The sequence below is a fragment of the Poecilia reticulata genome, chromosome 21 (genome assembly GCF_904066995.2).
Source record: "Poecilia reticulata chromosome 21, P_reticulata-male-v2, whole genome shotgun sequence".
Taxonomy (NCBI): domain Eukaryota; kingdom Metazoa; phylum Chordata; class Actinopteri; order Cyprinodontiformes; family Poeciliidae; genus Poecilia; species Poecilia reticulata.
In genome coordinates, this window is record NC_088850.1 from 15438718 (window position 1) to 15456447 (window position 17730).

General features: G+C 41.6%; 1 protein-coding gene and 1 long non-coding RNA gene across 20 annotated transcripts in view; one reads left to right on the forward strand and one right to left on the reverse strand.

Annotated features, from left to right (window-relative positions):
• epb41l2 (erythrocyte membrane protein band 4.1 like 2) overlaps nt 1-11070 on the forward strand; it is a 50881-nt gene extending 39811 nt beyond the window's left edge. For 12 of the 19 annotated variants that reach the window (XM_081602547.1, XM_081602556.1, XM_081602551.1 and 9 more), the window contains 7 exons: nt 686-754; nt 1645-2301; nt 3808-3936; nt 4233-4331; nt 5017-5097; nt 5844-5958; nt 8066-11070. In XM_081602547.1, the coding sequence (XP_081458673.1) occupies nt 686-754; nt 1645-2301; nt 3808-3936; nt 4233-4331; nt 5017-5097; nt 5844-5948 (1140 nt within the window). In that variant the 3' untranslated portion in view covers nt 5949-5958; nt 8066-11070. The remainder of the gene's footprint in view (nt 1-685; nt 755-1644; nt 2302-3807; nt 3937-4232; nt 4332-5016; nt 5098-5843; nt 5959-8065) is intronic. The other 7 variants (XM_081602565.1, XM_081602566.1, XM_081602567.1 and 4 more) reach the window with 4 other exon arrangements.
• On the reverse strand, nt 10723-17318 carry LOC145549771 (uncharacterized). Its single transcript, XR_014085618.1, has 2 exons — nt 15717-17318; nt 10723-13968 (listed from the first exon to the last, which is right to left on the reverse strand). It is a non-coding gene; the product is annotated as an uncharacterized LOC145549771 (long non-coding RNA).
• Between the last annotated feature and the right edge of the window lie 412 nt (nt 17319-17730).

Below are 17730 nucleotides of genomic sequence, written 5' to 3' on the forward strand. Positions count from 1 at the left end.
GATTAAAGCTGCTTGGCAGATGTGTATATAAAACCTGCTGCTGATGTTGCATGAATTAATTTGCGTCTGGGAGCATTTAATCTTCAGTGGCTTGTTGATGCACTATTTTCAGGATTAATTTGATCTAAATCGACTAACAGCTGTGCAGTGCAAGGGTTTGTCATTTCTGGCGGTAAAGGAATGCAAATTTTCTACAATGTGCCAAATCTGCTTCCCAGACGTTCTCTGATGTTAAAGACAGTACGATGTGAAGCAACTGTTTTCACAGAGGCAGAAATAAAGGGGGGGTGGGACAAAAAGAACCTTATAATGTATTTATTGTGTGCCTGTTTGCTGGAGCTTCTTTAAATGGCAAAAGAAACGCATTGCCATGCATGAAAAAAAAGACTCTTCAGTACCATCTTAGTTTTTTTTTTTTTTTTGTGAGCGAACTTCATTTCTATTCCTCTTTTGATCCTGTTGTTGCTCACTGAGTTCCAGCTGTGCGCGTGTGGATTTAGTGTCTGTGCAGAACAGCCGTCCCACAGACAAAGAGAGGACGAGATAAGAAGTGAAAGAGCAGATGACAAAAGCCGGTCCCATCCCCACGCTGTGATAACAAGCGTTCCGGTGTTGCTAATTGCTAACAGTGACTTTCCCGCCGATATGTGACTGATGTTGTCATCCTAACTTCTCTGTCACGCAGGTCAGTGTGCTGCAAACCGAAGCAGCTTCAGCTGATAACACGAGCTCTGAAACCAAAGAACCTGCAAAGGTGGTACTAACTTTCTTTGTAACCCCTCTTGACTTTCCATTCATGACTTTCGCTTCCTTCATGCCTCGGTTTGTTCTCAAATGAGCTTTCATGTTCCCATTGCCACTTCGGTCGTTTCCAACTTGATCCACTGTAGAGGGTTCCTACACAGTCTGGAAAAGTATGGAATGAAAATTTTAGGCTTTAGGGAAATATTTTTGTTTCCAGGATTTTTTTTTCCTTATCCCATTGTCAAAAGTTGTCCTTTCCTCCTTATTTTTTGATTCCTTATTTACTTTTTCCTTTTGTTTCCTTCCTTCCCTTTCTCCTTTTTCCTTTTCCTTTCTTAGTTTTTCTTTTCCTTCTTTCCTTTCCCCACCCTTCCTTCGTTCTTTCCTTTCAGCCTACTTTTTCCTTCCTTTCTCTGCTCCTTTCTTTTTTCCTTGCTTAATTCCTTCTTTTCTTTTTTCCTTCCTTCCTTCTTTTTCATTTTCCTTCCTTTCTTTTTTTTGTTCCCTTCCTCCCCTCCTTTGTCTTTTTTTCCTTTTAATTCTTTCTAAGTTTCCTTGCTTCCTTCCTATCTGTCTTTCCATGTATCTTGCTTTCCTGTCTTTTTTTTAAATTAAATGTAAAAGAAAGAGAATGCTGGAAAGTTGATTATGGAAAAGTCTGAACATTTTCCACAAAAACCGTGTAGAAACCCTGCAGGATCTTCTTCATTTATACCTCATCTTATTTTCCTCATGTTTCTACTGTGTATATATACTTTTTCTGTTAACCCATTTTTTATTTATGTTCAATGATCATATTTTGTGTTTTTTTTTTTTTTTTTTTTTTTTGCGTTTGTTGTATACGTGTGCACCTCATCGTGTGTGTCTGTGCACTCTGTGTACGTGTGTGCGTGTGTGTAGACCACCGAAGTTGAAATCGAGGAAACTGTTGTCATCCAAGAAGTTTCCAGAGCCCCCAAACCAGGGGTCGTCACGGTTACGGCCGGCCCTCCTGCCGCCCCGCCCGCCGAGCACGAACCTCAGGACCAGAAAGTGAAGGTCGAAGAGGAAGCGGCGGTGGCAGAGGTGGAGGAAGTAAGCCCCACGAAGCCAGAGAAGGCGTCCTCTGACAGCGAGAGCGAGGAGGAAGCAGAGTACCATCCAAATGTTCCTGCATCCATCTCTCAATCACAAATACCAGAGGAGAAGGAAGAAGAAGAGCAGATGAAGGAGGAGGAAGAGGAGCAGCAGCAAGCGTCTTCTCCGGTTGTCCCATCTCTTCCAGTGGAGGTCAGCCAGCCTGCAGAAGAAACGAATCAAGAAGAAGAAGAAGCTAAGAAGGAGGAGATGCAGGTTGAGGAGAAGAAAGACGATCAGGAGGAGAAAGAAAGCGGACGGGAGACAGAGGACAGCACAGACGATCCGATGGTGACCCCCGAAGAGGCGCCGGAGGGCCTCATGCTGCCCGAGGAGAGCGCCGAGGCCGGCCCCACCGAGGAGCCGGAGCAGCCTAAAATGAACGGAGAAGCCTCGCTGGTGGAAGTGGATCCCCGGCCACAGGTTATTTGTTGCTCTGAGGTAAAGCCAATTGCAGAGCTCCTCCAGGGGTTTTTGAACCTTCCCGCCAGCCGTAGAAAACACCCACTTCTTTCCCCGCTGCTTCTCACATCGCCGGTTTCCTTTTCCTGCTTGTGTGAAACTTTGAGCCCCATGTACATTCTCACACTCCTCTCCGCTCTGTGAAAGCATATTGAGAAAACAAACACCTTTTGAAGACGGTTAGGACCGTGCTGTAAGACTTTCATCACCATTATTGTCGGTGTTTATGTCAAATTCCTCAAGAAGCCGCCTTTATTTTACCGCCCAGTCACACTTATTCATGTCTCTGCCACATTTCCTGCCATTTATCCTCATAGATCTAGTGCCACTCATTGTGGTGTGTCGATGCTGTTGCCTCCTGTGTTGTGTTGTGAAGTAAATGGGGCCTAAGTGGGAAATGCAAGATGCTTTTAGGTGTGCGCTTTTTCATTTTGCATGCTGATTTTCACCTTTATGAGCTGTGCTTGTGTGTCCTTTATTGTGTTTGGCAGTGGCGCCGCTCCTCGTATTTGTGGAAATCGCCATTGCCAAGCACCTTGGAAATGCCACCCTCTCATCTGAATGCCACCTTGTTTACATTTCAATAGCCACTTTGTTTTCCAGTCATTAGAGCCCTGCTGGCTTTACTGGCTCATGTTCCCTTCATGTTGGTGCCGTCTCATGTTCGGAGTTGCATGTTGACACCCAAGAAAGTTCTGTGGAAGGTGCTGCTGCTGCTGTAGCTGCTAGTCGTCTTCTCTTAGCTAGATTGTAATTGGCTTTTTCCTGGCATGACGTTGCACAAGTTTAAGAGCTCTCATTCCACCTGCATGAATTTTATGGCATGTGTGCTTGTGTGTGCGCTTTGTTTACAAATCTACACTTTCTGATACACATACACTTACTTACAGTCCCTTGCAACAGTACTCAAAACTTCAACTTCATGGCCTTTTTTTTTTTTAGGGATATTATGTGCGAAACTAACACAAATTAGTGTGCAGCTGAAGTTTAGAAGGAACATTATGCATGTTTTATTTTTTTTGATTAGGTCACGTTCTGTATGTTTGCTCAGTCTCCTATGTGACTCTTCAAACTTCTTTTTCAATAATTAGGTGACCGACTTCTAAAAGGATTTTATTTAGGAGCGTCAGAGTAAACAAATTCATGCCACACATTTTAGATTTTTAGCCATATATTATTTCTCTGCAGCTTGAGCTATCAATCACTGCTTTGTTTTGGGCCGTCACATAAAATCCCAATAAAATACAAATACTTTTGCAAGGCACTGTACATTATCAGTACTCACACAAAGTCACTTTTGTTTGGTGCCGTTGTCTTTGAAGCCAACTTCTCTTAAATTTTGTTTTAAAGTGACAACCACCTTGGAAGTAATTCTGATGCCAAAGATGTCTTATGTATCTGTTTATTTGTTCCCAAAGCAGTCTCGTATTAAACCTATTAACCGTCTCTCCTTCCCGCTCACTCCTGTCTCTCCTCCCTCCCCAGCCGCCTGTGGTAAAAACAGAAATGGTGACTATATCAGACACGTTTGCCGCCCAGAAAACTGAGATAGCCACAAAAGAAGTGCCCATCGTGCACACGGAAACCAAGACCATCACATACGAGGCCGCACAGGTGCACACTTGAGAAGCACAGGGAGTTTGTTTTTTCATGTTATTATAATTATTTATTTCCTCTGTCACTTTTTTGTAATGTGTAGGGGGGGGGGACCCTTTAGTTTAACGTACTGCAAACCTTTTTATTGCTTGTGTTACAAAGTGCTTTCTTTTCTAGCAGCAGGGCATGGTGCCACCACTTATTCCTTCATCCAAAGAGAAAACAAAAAAGTCTTGCATTGTAGAGATGAGTTCAAGAATTTGCTGATGTGGAGCCGACGATCAGATTTTTTTTTGTTTTCTTCTTTTGCTCAGTTGGATGGTAATGGTGATGTTGAACCCGGAGTGTTGATGACCGCTCAGACGATCACCTCTGAGTCTTTGTGCACCACCACCACCACGCACATTACCAAGGTACAAAACACAATTTGCTGTTGTTCTGCTTTTTCATATTGCTTTGGTTGAGCATAAGTATCATCATCTAGAATTTCAATCTTACAGTACATTAGTTCTTATTTATTTTTATTTTTTTATGAGTTCAGGGTCTTAAGTTTCGAGTTGTGTTTATATGATTTCCATTGTTTGAAGATTCATTTAGTTATCTGTTAAATTTGCTCAACTTCTGCTTTTTTAGTTGAAAAATATGCATATTTTTGTTCCATGTTGTGAAGTTATCGATGTATTGTACTCCACTTTGAGAAAACTCCGAGGGACGCTACGATGCATGGCAACAAACGAGCATCATAGTCAAACATTTAGGCTTTTTTCCTCTAGTCTGCAAAAGATTTTGACTCTTGCAAACGATTTATCTAGGAAATTTAAATGCTCTTGACTACATGTCCACGGCCCTGCTAGTTTATCATGAAAAAACTGCACATTTGTTTGAGTTTAAATAAATGCTATTGAAAGCTGAAGAATCCCTGAGGTTAAACTGAAGCACAGTCTGATATTTAATTACATTTTTTTTTTTTTATGACGTCATCATTCTTTCATCTGTTTCGCCCCCGGCTCAGCGCTGTGTCTCACCAGCCGGGCCATTACACTTACAAATAAACCACATGTGACGGTCATCAAAGTCGTGTCCTCCGTTTTGTTCCAGACATTAAAAGGCGGGCTCTCGGAGACGAGGATTGAGAAGCGCATCGTGATCACAGGCGACTGCGACATCGACCACGACCAGGTCGGTTCTCAGCCCCTCTGCTCATCTCTAAGGTTTTTAGCTGCAAGCTTGTTGGGCCACTTTAACCTAACAAGATGTGGAAGGTGTGAAAAGGTTCTCTCTAAGATCTAAGTGTAAAAGTGTTGGGGATTTTTTTAAAATTATTATTTAAAAACGTTGTTGGGTATTTAGGTTTCTGGTGACATGTCAGCATCTTGTTGCTGGCAGCCAGAGGGCGACTTCTTCTTTATCACTTTCTCCCTTCGTCCTGGCCTTGTTGGATGTTTTCCTTTATTTTTGTTTTTGTCTGAACTTATCAATATTTTGATTTGCTGTCTTTGCTTCCAGGATTGCAAAAGATTTTGCGTCTTTTGTTCTAAATCCATTTAGTTAAGCTCAAATGAAAATGGACTGCCTTTGCATCTGCATGACTCTTGCTTTTTTGTTTAAGTTGCATGTCTGTACGGTTTTGCTAAATTTTAGCAAAAACAACCAGCTTGAGTTTCAGTGTTTTTGGGAATTGATTCCAGTTGGAATAATTTCCTAATTTAAAGCCATTTTACTCTCAGTCCTCTTATTTGCCATTGTGTCAACCCAAAAAGGTAAAATGGTCCACTGATCTTTCATATGATGTTTTTTTTTCTTTTAATGCTTCTTATTTCATTTTTTTCTCCCCTTTATTTAACACCATCATTTTTGCCCTCCTTCCCCTCCACTGCCTGTCGTGCTCGGTGTCTCCCCTATGTGGCTGCCCTTGGGTACTGCAGGCACTGGCACAGGCCATTAAGGAGGCCAAAGAGCAACATCCTGACATGTCTGTTACCAGAGTGGTTGTTCATAAAGAAACTGAACTGGCTGAGGAGGAGGATTGACTGAACTCAGGTAATAATAGTGAGAGTTGCACGATTGTTATTATTGTCATTGAAAACAGTTTCTGTCTTACCGAGGTGCTAGAAGAGTTTCGACACAACAAATTGTCTTTTATCGCAGCATCATAAATTTTAAACAAATCTAGCCTGTAGCTCCAGTAAATTTATTTACTCACATTAAGATTTTTATTTTTATTTTTTTGTGGTGGGACTGTACATAGTGTTCCCTTCCATTTCACAAGGTTGAGAGAAGAATCTTTCACCGTCTGCACAAATTTGCTAGATCATCCAGAGTCCTGACCCTTCCGCCCTCCATCAGCAAAGCTTCCAGGGTTTTAACCCCGAGGACTAAGAGTATGTGTTTTCACTTGTTAGTCTAGTAGACTCGGCTCTAATGGGGACCAAAATGACTACATTTGTTACATTTTCAGTTGCCGCGGTTCGCTTTCACTTTATCGAATAAACCAAATCGTTTGAAAAATTCCTGCTCCCCCTGCCCTCGCCTGCACCAAGAACCACTGAAGGAAACAACACGAAAACCTCTGCTGTAGACACTGAGCGCAACTTCCTTCTTCACGAAATGTAAACAAAAATGCAGTAGCGACAAACGGGTTTTCTCTCATTTCTCTTTTGCTCTGGCAAAAGACCACGAGCTATTTCTCCCACTAGCACTAGACTCGCGTGTTTGTTTTGCTGGTGTTTACCCAGAATGCTCTGCGCTGTAGTCCACTTCCTGCTTTTGGAGCGGTGTCCAGATCTCCTGAATTCACACACGGATTTGAAGCACGCCAGAGTTCACTTCCACTGAACCGAGAGCTAGGGTTTTTTTTTTTTTTTTTTAAGGTTTTATTGGCTCTAGTGGCCTTTAGTTTATAGTTAGTTGACAGGAAAGTGGGTAACGAGAGAGGGGCAGACCAGTTTTTTTTTTTTTTTTTTCCTCACCACATTCACACTTGCCCAGATGAACTGGACTTTCTAGGCAAACGAGCTAGAGTTCAATTAAAGCGGACTAAACAGTGGTGGTGGCCTTAGATGGCCATGAAAGAAGGTTGAGTTTGTATCTGTTAAATTACTTCTGTGTTGATTCAATCCTATGTTTGAAAAAAAAAAAAAACACTGTGTCTGACATCACATTTTTAGTTTTCAGTTTCCACCAGATTATCATTAATATCACCCTGGAATCCTTAAAAATGTATGAAAATAAAAAGAAAATGGGGCCTAAGCATCTGAAGCTTCTTACTAGTGTTGGTTTTTCCTTTAAATCTCAAATTATATTCTGCATTTGATTTTCCTCTGAAGCTAGATATAATGTCACACCTGTCTTAAGAGTCTTCTAATTCTTGGTCTGGAAACAGTGGGAGCTATTATCAGCATAACAATTCAATTACAGCACGTTTCTCTCCGCTTCGTGTTCAAACTCTGAAAAAGCATGTTCACAAATATACAGCTTACAGCACTGTGTGTGCCACCAAAGAAACACAAACCCAATGGAAGAGCTAATAAATAATTGATACCAGCGAACATCACCACGGTCTGAATGCGTGTCGACTTTATTGGCTACTAAAACGACTTCAGAGAAGAAAAAGAACACACTGATTTTCCCACAAGGGTTTTTAACTGAAGGCTTTTTTTATGGCATTCTTCTAAAAAAGAAAAAAAAATGGGTGTGTTTATAGGGTCCAATTATTGCTACAGAGGCTTAGTTTAAATGAGCATAAACATATTATAAAAGCATAAAATGATGCAGTTTTAGTTCTGTTTCGTTTTTAAATATTTTTTGCTAAAAGTAGATTTTTTTTTTTCCCCAATCCAACTGGAATTAAACGGTTGATCATTCTAACATTTTTCACATGCTGCTGCATTAAAAGGACTTTATTCACATCTTTACCAGTAAATGTTTAGGGTGATGTAGCTTAAAGTGGAATGAGAGTATAGGTGTGTGCGTGTGTGTGTGTGTGTGTGTGTGTGCGCGCGCACGTGTGTGTGTGCGTGTGCGTGCGTGTACGTGTGTGTGTAAGGAGTAAAAAAAGGAAAGAAAAAAAATGGTGTGTTCTATGAAAGGAGTCAGAGTGTTTCTGATCACAGACCTGCTGGCTGATTGTCCCCAATCTGCTTTCCAGAACTGAAAGACCAGCAGTGACCCTTGCCTCTTCTGACAACATCTTCATCACTTTACAACAACCAACCTGCACTGCCAAAGGGAGAGAGGAAGAGGAGGAGCTCAAGAATAGGATGAAGAAGAGGTTCAATCCAGGGGGAAGGGAGGATAGAAGATGTCACTCTTGTCCCAGATGGTCTTTCAGACATTTGTTTTGGTGCATTTCAGTTTCTCGTTGCAAAAAGAGAAAAAAAAAATATCCTCACTCTCTCTGAGGGAACAAAAAGAACCACTTTGTTAGCTTAACGTTTGTAGCTTCTATTCTTTCATATTAGAGCGTTTTCTTTACCCGGTTTATAAAAAAAAAAGAGAGACTATAGTGTTTGTTGCGTGTTGCAAATATCAAATTTGGCTTCTGCTGATCTCCAACACGCCTGACATTCAAAGAATACATCATCTACGTCTCTGTTATTACATCAGGAAAACTTTAAATGTCCCAAAATTATGTTGGCATAAAACGAAGTCAACGGCTTCAGACTGAAAGAGAGAGGTTTTTTTTTAGTGCATTCCTTTTGAAAATGAGTTTCAATAAATTACAGCTCCTGTTTTCCTTTAACAAGGCGTAAATGCAAAGAGAAATACTTAACTCATTAATCCGGTTTGAAGAACATAGAAATATTTTTTTTTTACCTTATAAAACAATCAACACAAGCTACTTCACATTAATGCTTTTTTTTATTATATTATTATTAATTACACAATGGCGGGAGCTGTAATTTACACATTGCAGTCAATCATCCAGGTTTTTTGATTTTTTTTTTTTTTTTTATGTTTGTAAATGTAGCTTATTCATCCACATTCCTTGTATTGCTACCAGCTGCTGAGTAAGTTCATCTTCAGTTCAGCTCTCATTTCATTTCACCGACACAAGGCGACGTTTTATCACTCATGTTTGGTGTGAAATTACAGAAGCTTCAAACGCAGAACGTGATGAATTTCACAAATCGACGCTGAAATGAAGTTGAACTGAAAATAAGCAGATTTCAACGCTGGTCGATGCAGCTCTCGTACGGGAAAGAAGACGGGGAAAACAAAATGAAGGTTATTAAAAAACATAAGATAATAATAAGAAGAGCAGCTTTTCCGTAGCTTAGCGCCTCGTCGGGTTCGTCTACTGTTCAACACTAACCATTCCTGCTGGGCCCCAGGGGAACATGGGAGATTAAACTGACATTTTTAACTGGGAGAGACGACTGGTAAAAACTGGACGATGATTTGGGAGAGTGCCAACCGATACCTCGGGAGTGAAAACCAATTGGAGCGGCGATACAAGTCAGCCTCACTCTGCCGGTTCCAGCGCGGGAGATGCTTTGTTTCCAGAGAATGTCTCCATGCAAAATTTCATTTGGTTTAAATTATTCAAAGAGAAGCCATGGAGCCGCGACGGTACCAAAACGAAGGCCACTTGAAACCAGTTCTGTCCCAGATTCAAACTAATGCAAATTTTACACGTTCGCTGTAACTACAAACCTGCTTGTTGTCGTAGTTCTTCACTGTTCACGCCCGGCTGCTTTTCATATCCTTTTCATATCCCGCTACACTTAACACCAAGACGAAAAAAAAAAAAACCTGTTAAAAGACGATAAAGCGTATGGGATTGAATCGCGCATGCTTCACCCTTTTTTTTTTGTCAAATTCAGCCAGTTTAGAACAGGAGGCTGCTGTATGTGACTGGTTTAAATTTAGATTATCTCAACTGACATAATCTGACTTCATTGTGCTGCTGGATGTGTCGTAGCTGGTTTAGTGCAACCAAACGTTCTCTGTTCAAGCGTGTTTTCGCTTTGCACAAAATGCTAGAGGGGTGAAACAGTCGGTACAACATTATAGCGCAGCTTCAAGAGGGAGGAAGTTAGAGGGCCTGAAGTGCTCTTTAAGCCCGTAATGAATTTCTATGTTGTCTTTTTCACATTTTTTGCAGAATCACACCAAATTACACCAGTTTTTATTCTGAGAAGCTTAAAGAAAAGGCGTTGTTGTTCAAGCGGACAAACCTGTTCCACTTCCCTTTATAATTGGACATTTTTAAAATTATATTTAAAGTAACACCTTATAAACAACCAGTCTGGAAAGCGTATCATGTCCAGTGGACTGCGAGGCTAATGGAAAAAAAAAAAAAACTTTCTAAACACAGGTCTTACTTCAACTATGCAGCTAAATAACATTCCACGAGGGGAGGAAGCTTTGACTTCTAATCCTCTTGCAAAACAGAAGAAAAAATAAATAAATAAACATGGAAAAAAAAAAATAAAAACACTTTCATCTCTAGGCAGCTTTTGGAAGCGACCGCAGTTCCGCATAGGAAAATCTCATTAAATAAATCTAACGCCACATCAGCTGAATCTGTAGAGTCTCTCGCGGTTCGTCTTTTCTCTGTGAAACTGGTCTAGTAGTTTGGGAGGGTGGGGTCTGTCGCTCCACCTTCCTGCTTGTTTGTAATATTGCCACTGTGTATTTTGTTGGTGAAGAAAAACCACTACAGATCAACTTGTTTTTGCCACCTTTTCTCTGCTTCCGGTTCATCAGGGCTTTTCTCTTTGAACCGACCGCAGGAGCTTTAGGTGGAGGCCAGGTTGACTTTTCCAAAATGTTTGTGGCTTTAATGAAAACTTTATTTAAAAAAAAAAAAGTCTAAAAATCTAAATTTTAATCTTTTTATTCAGATTACAAAGCTGACGATCATTACCAGCTGATTTTAAATTTGTCAGGGATTTTTAACTAAAATGTCTTTATAATCGGATTGTTTATTCCACACAATAACAGCACATTTTTGTATCTCATCTAAAACACTTTTGTGAAGACGGGCATTTTGGAGAATTGAACCAGCCGCCTCTTTGCTTCCTGCTATCAACACATCACTGGTAGGTTGTTTTAGTCTAGCTGCATAAATCGTGTTGTCTCCTCACACGCAGCCACTCCTCGCCCCTGTGTAACACTGTTCAAATAAACAATTGTTATACTCTGAAACACTTCCTGTTGTCTTTTTTTTTTTTTTTTCCCCCAGGCACTTGTTTTATTGATATTAAAACCTAAATAATGCAAACCGACGTACATGAGCTGAGAACTGTGCAGAAGGTCGATATACAAAATATTAACACTACAGTATCCAATTTAAAAAAAACGATGCAAAAGAGTTGTTACACATTTTCTAACGTATCCACTATTTCCACACTGAGGAGTGTTCAGATATTATATGTAATGTACATAAGTTAAATTTGTCCATCACTGCTAGAGATTCCTGTCAGGAATAGGAATGTGATCCAAAACTTCTCCTCCTCAGACTGGCACTTCAGTGCCTCTGCCTGTGGATGGCACTTCGGTCCTGCTCAAGCCTGGACAGATCCGCCTCAGCTGGGGATGAGAAGAAGAAACAAGTCAGGGGCAAGACGAAAAATGTTGGTTTAATGCTAATTGTATGAGGCAGTGGATATTGAAGATAATGTTCATTTTAGTGGCTTAAAATTCAAAGTATTTGTAGTAACCATTTGGGTGGTTTCACTATAGGTAATACTCGGAAAGTGGCGTTATTGGCATCACAAGCTAATCATTTAATTCTCCGCATTTTGTACTTGTCAGTACTGTTATACCCGCCTCCACATTTGGTCCGGCCCCCTGATAATACCAGAGAGCATTTGTTTCATATATTGTATTTTCCGGTTTATATGTGGATTTTTCTTCAACCACCAGGGGGCTCTTTAGCAGGAAGTGTGTCCTGTAAACTGGGGGTGTTTTGACTTTTATGTCAAAAAAGTCTTAACTTTTATGTTATTCTAGCGGTATGTCTGCATCCCGCATTCCAGGTCGAGTTCTTCTTGTTAAGTAGCATCTTATACTTTAAAGCGAGCCTTTATGTTAAGTTGCTTTCCCTCAATGGAATATATATGAGTCAGTCCCAGTGACCGTTTCACTAACGGTTTTTGACCATGTGCTTTCTGGGTAAAAATCAATCGAGAAACGCGCAGCTTCCCACCCCCCAGAACAGTTTCAACCTTCAACCCCTCCTCCCGTCAACAATTTCCGGCAGCGCAGGTGATAAACGTGTAACACTTTTTCTGTTACAAAGTGACTCCGGTCCCCCACCAGAGAGGGGAAAAGTTATGTGGCCCTCACAGGAAAAAGTTTGGGGACCACTGCCCTAAAATGAGGTTTTCCAAATTTCCTAAGGACAAACAACCATCCACACACACACTCACACCTAGGGGCAATTTGGAGAGGCCAATTAACCTGACAGTCATGTTTTTGGACTGTGGGAGGAAACCGGAGTACCCGGAGAAAACCCACGCATGCACTGGGAGAACATGCAAACTCCATGCAGAAGGACCGGGGCCGGGAACCGAACCCAGAACCTACAATAAAACTAAATGTTAGTGTTTTGTTGCGGAAATTAACTTAGAAAAGTTTTTTTTTTTGTTTTCAATTTTTCACATTTTATGACGTAAACATTTGTTTGCTAGCTTTGAAGCTAGTTTAGCGTTAGCTCGCATGTTAGCTCGTCTTCTAGTTTATTAAATCTGCACTTGGATCATTATGTAGTTTACAAATGAGAAATATTTAAGAATATCTACGAAAACTTAGCACTTCTTTGTAAAATAGGCAATGATCACACACACAAAAATCTGCCAACCTTTTCGTAGCTGTAAAAATAGTAGCTAATGTAATCATAGTGAACCACCAAAGGATTTTCTCTCTAGAAGCACAGATGGGCAGATGTTTTGCTAATAGTGAAATGGGACATGACAGCTCTATTTAACTGATTATCAGTGAATGGCTGACGTAATTGATTAGATCTGCTCCAAACATAAACAGCAGATGATGAGATTCTCATATTAACTGATTCAAGCTCGTTAACTCTGGACATCTTCAAAAGATGAGAGACGAAAACACCCTCGCACCTCGCTTTTGATATAATTGGGCATTTTCCCCCTCAAATCTATTAGCAGCAGGATCAGATGGCCAAAGTAGAGTCACGACTTTATTTATGGGCTGTGAACGACTGAATGCATCTGTCTGTGCTTTAGCTACGTCAACTCATAGAACAAAGGGGCTCCAGTTAAATGGGCAGAGCAGCATTTGTGACCAAGTCCCAGAACACATACAGAGGAAAGAAAACAAATGTTTCTGAATATTAAACATTACTGACCAGCCACGCGCTCTCCCCCCTTACACGTCACTCTTTTTTACTTCAGATGCACACACGTGTAACACCACAGGTTGTGTAACCATCTTAGTTATCTGTATCCTCATGGTTAAATTTAGATTTATCCCAAAAATGTCACAGTGCTGAGATTCAGGTTATTTTTTTTATCCCCCCCAGGAGCCAATTTTGGCCATTTTCACTTTTTTTTTTTTTTTTTTGGGATGTAGCTTACTCAGGACCCAAAGATATTTCTTCGTAGCCGCGGGCGACGAGTTGTCATGTGCAGCTCAAATAAATCTGGAGGTGTGAGTAATCCCTGGCCTGCTGTTAGCACCGTGTGCTTCGATGACGCTCGGAAATAGGAAAACCTCTCAGCACATTCTGGTAATTGGGCTGCTCCGCTCCTCGCTCTGGGATAAAATGAAGGTTTCCGCGGCCCCCTGAAGGCAGCCTGCTGCGGCGTCTGCTTAGTGGCGTCCGGCTCATATTCAGTACAACAGCGAGTTTTACCTGACGCGAAGACCTAAAAATCGCACCCACCCTGTCCGAGTTTCCAGCTGAAGTAGATGATTAGTTGCAGCAGCAGCAGACAGACTGACAGGAATAGCAACAATCCAAACAGCCAGAGAGGAAGAAAGCTGTCTGTGTCTCTGTTTGTGAGCGTGACGGCCTGTTGCAGGAGGAGGGCCAGATCAGCCCAGGGGCCACTCAGCACCTCCATGCTTGTTCTAGAAGAGAGGAGTTGATGTGACATAATGGACATTGTAGCAAAAGCCGTGTTCATATTCACATTACGACACATTTAATTTCACAATTTTTAACAAGATGCTTTATTGATCTAGTCCAAGGGCCTGAAATAAAGCTAGAATTCAACAGGCTGAACATATAGCTGCGTTTTTTAGTCTCAATTTCCTCTCCACGCCTCCGTTTCCCCCTCCCTCGTTTTCACACTTGACAATGTTCTCTTGGATATAAATTGTATTCCCGTGCTCTGCATTCTTTTCCAGTCCCATCTGTCACACCCGCGGCTTCATTAAACGGGCATGTGTCCCGCGGCTCACTGACCCAGCGAGCAGACCGTCTGAATTCGTGAAGAGCACCTGGTTTGGGTTAACGTAAAACAACGTGTGTCTCTCTCTCTCTCTCTCTCTCTCTCTCTCTCTCTCTCTCTCTCTCTCTCTCTCTCTCTCTCTCTCTCTCTCAACACGCTGCAACTTCTGCCCTCAACCCCGCTTGGGTGCACAAATTGAACTGAACTGAACTCCCACCCAAAAAATGTTCATCTCAGACTCTTTAGGTCTCATTAAGCGCATTAAATGTTTAAAGTTTAATGACGGTACCGTTATACACACACACACACACACACACACACACACACACACACACACACACACACACACACACACATATATATATATATATATATATATATAACACTGGAACACTTTGTGGCTAGTTGTGCTTCTTCTGACTAAAAGAAAATCGCAAAAAAGGCAACTGGTAGCTCTGTAGTTCTGCATCCAGATGAAACCAGGTTTTTTTTTTTTTTAGGATGATCTCATTTGGGAACATGAAACCAGAGGAGAAATGTTTGGCCAGAATTTGCGCTGCACGTTGGCACAAACGCTTTCATGCTTGCTGCGCAGCGGCAGCACGGCGGAGGGAAGGTCAGTGGATTTGGCTATATTGCGTCACGTCACCTTGGTACTCGGCGGTCATTGAACTTTTAAAGCTTGTCCACTGCTGGGTCACGCAAGCAATGAAACACGTCGTCTAAAAAGCTAAATAAATTTGTTTCTATTCAGTCTGGTTTTTAGTTGAGCCTTATAATTCGTGACTGGCACGGTTAACTATTATTTGATTTTAAATTATTTTCTCTCTTTCCAGCTTAACGGTAAAAAAAACGTCAAACTGTTATTGTGGGAAATGTGAAACTTAGGAGTGCAGATAGCATCATAGCGGACCACCTGACGCACAGAGCCTCACGTGTGTGTTTTTTCACACCAAATCACTGAACTTTTATGGCGACGTTTTTTAAAAAAGTTGCGCTCATTTGCGATAGCCGCCCACATGGATGATTTCGACTGACTTGGAAGTGGAGCAGAACCACTTCAAGTCAGTAGTTATTTCTTGGTCGCATTTCTACCTGTGAAACTACAGCCTGCATCCGAGGGTGCACTTATGCACTGAATTTAAATTACACTCTTGTTCCTGAAGCAAACTGCCATGAAATGAGTCTGGTTTTTCACCCGCCAACGTCTGTCTGGTGACAAAAAGATGCGGAGAAGGAAATGAAATCGAGGCCCTCGTTCGCTTACGGGGCACACACACACACACACACACACACACACACACACACACACACACACACACACACACACACACACACACACACACGCGGCACGAGCGCGCGCGAACCAAAACTCAACTCTCGCGTTGTAGGAACGGGAAAAGCAAAGCGAAGAAATGCACTCACAGCTTTCAGGATCCCTCAGTGTCCTGCCAGGTCCAACCTCTGTCAGAGTGTGACAGCAATTTATTTATTTATTTTGCAAAAAATTAAAATAGAACCCGAAAAACAACAAAAAAGACATTCTTGCTCTGAGGCCTAATCTTTTCCTGTGCTTTTGCTATTTGATCTGTTCTCGGCTCTCTGCCACTCGCCCTCTGTTGTCAGTGTGAACTTTGTTCTGTGTTCAACAGTCCAGCCTTGTGATTAGTAAGAAGATTACAGCTCCAGCGGCCTGAGTGAGTGTGTGCCTTTGTAACGTGGAGATACTGCGCAGGGTTTCTTCACGTTTCAGTTTCCTCCAAAAGAGTACAAATACAAAAGGGAGTTCTTCATTTCATACGCAGCGCTTTGAGTGCATCATGTGTCCGGTCTCTGATCCCTGAACCTCATGGACTTTGGACTTGCTGCCTCATAAAATGCTCAACAACACAGAGACGCTTTCGCCTGCTTGTCTCTTCCCTCTTTCCTCTGAATTGCTTTTATGTGATTTTTTTTTTTTCAGTTCAGCCCCACCATTTCCCATCTTTTTGCATTTTTCACCTTTCATTTTGCACGCAAGTTGAATAAAAATTCACCTTGTCTTTCAATTTTTCCCCAGCTTTTCCAGAAAGTAATCTAGACAGGTGAACCTTTTGGGTTTGGTTCAATAAAGAGTAATAACCGTATTTTTAATGTGACGTGTGAGGGGAGAGGGGAGTTAGAATACAAAGAAAAATGTACACTTTTATGTAGTTATCTGTTAAATTATGTAAAATGCCTGTCAAATATCAAATCCAGCCATCATCGATTAAGATGACGACGTGATCCGGAAAAATAAAATCTTTCACTTCCAACTGAGGGAAAGTAACCCAACCACCTGAAAGAAAACGCTTTCTGAATTATGAAAATATTGTTACTGAAGCACCGTGGCGGTATGATTCACATTTGTTTGACTTTTGTTTCATTTTGCGTCCCGCCCAGTAGCCTGCAGAGCTATGGTTCTCCTGTGTTGTGCAGGTATTTAAAACTGATTGGTTATCATCAATTTGAGGCCAAATTTCAGGAGTTCAGAGCGATCGTTTGAAAACGGAAAATTACCCTCTTAGCTCTTTATCTCAGTCATCTGTGAACAAGTAAAGGCATTGTTTGCTGCAAACAAACAAACAAACAAACAAGAAAGAAAAGGAATTGATTGTGCATACATGTGAACAATCTGTTGGATTTTTTTTTGTTTTGTTTTCCTCCTTCTCCACAGATTTAACTTTAATGTCTTCCCCACCAGCCAGTTTCATTACTGAAAGAAAAACCGCCTTAATGATCCTATCAAAATGCAGCTCCGTCTCAAATCACTCCACCAGATGTTTCATTTAGCCCGTTCCTAATAAGCTCCTAAAGATCCATCCATCCATCCATTTTCTTGCACCCTTTTTCCCTGAGTGGGGTCGGGAGGGGGTGCTGGTGCCCATCTCCAGCCAACGTTTCGGGCGAGAGGCGGGGTCACCCTGGACAGGTCGCCAGTCTGTCGCAGGGCAACACAGAGACACAACCATGCACACACACACTCACACCTAGGGGCAATTAGGAGAGGCCAATTAACCTGACATGTTTTTGGACTGTGGGAGGAAACCGGAGTACCCGGAGAAGAACCCACACATGCACAGGGAGAACATGCAAACTCCATGCAGAAAGACCCCAGGCTGGGAATCGAACCCAGAACCTTCTTGCTGCAAGGCAACAGCTCTACCAACTGCGCCGCTGTGCAGCCCCTCCTAAAAATCGCAAAAGTTAAAAGAAAAAAAAAGAAAAAAAGCTCTGAGTTCACCGTTTACCATCACGATGTTTTCGTTTGATTTTCACCAGCGACCTTTGCACTAACTTGGTAAAAGGAAGATGGTTTTTTTTTTCTTTTTTGCACCCTGTTACTGTCACGTCTCGTTATCGGTGTTCCTGTGGTATGAAAGCAGAGCTGCTCGCGTCTCAATCGGGCTTGTTTTCGTAA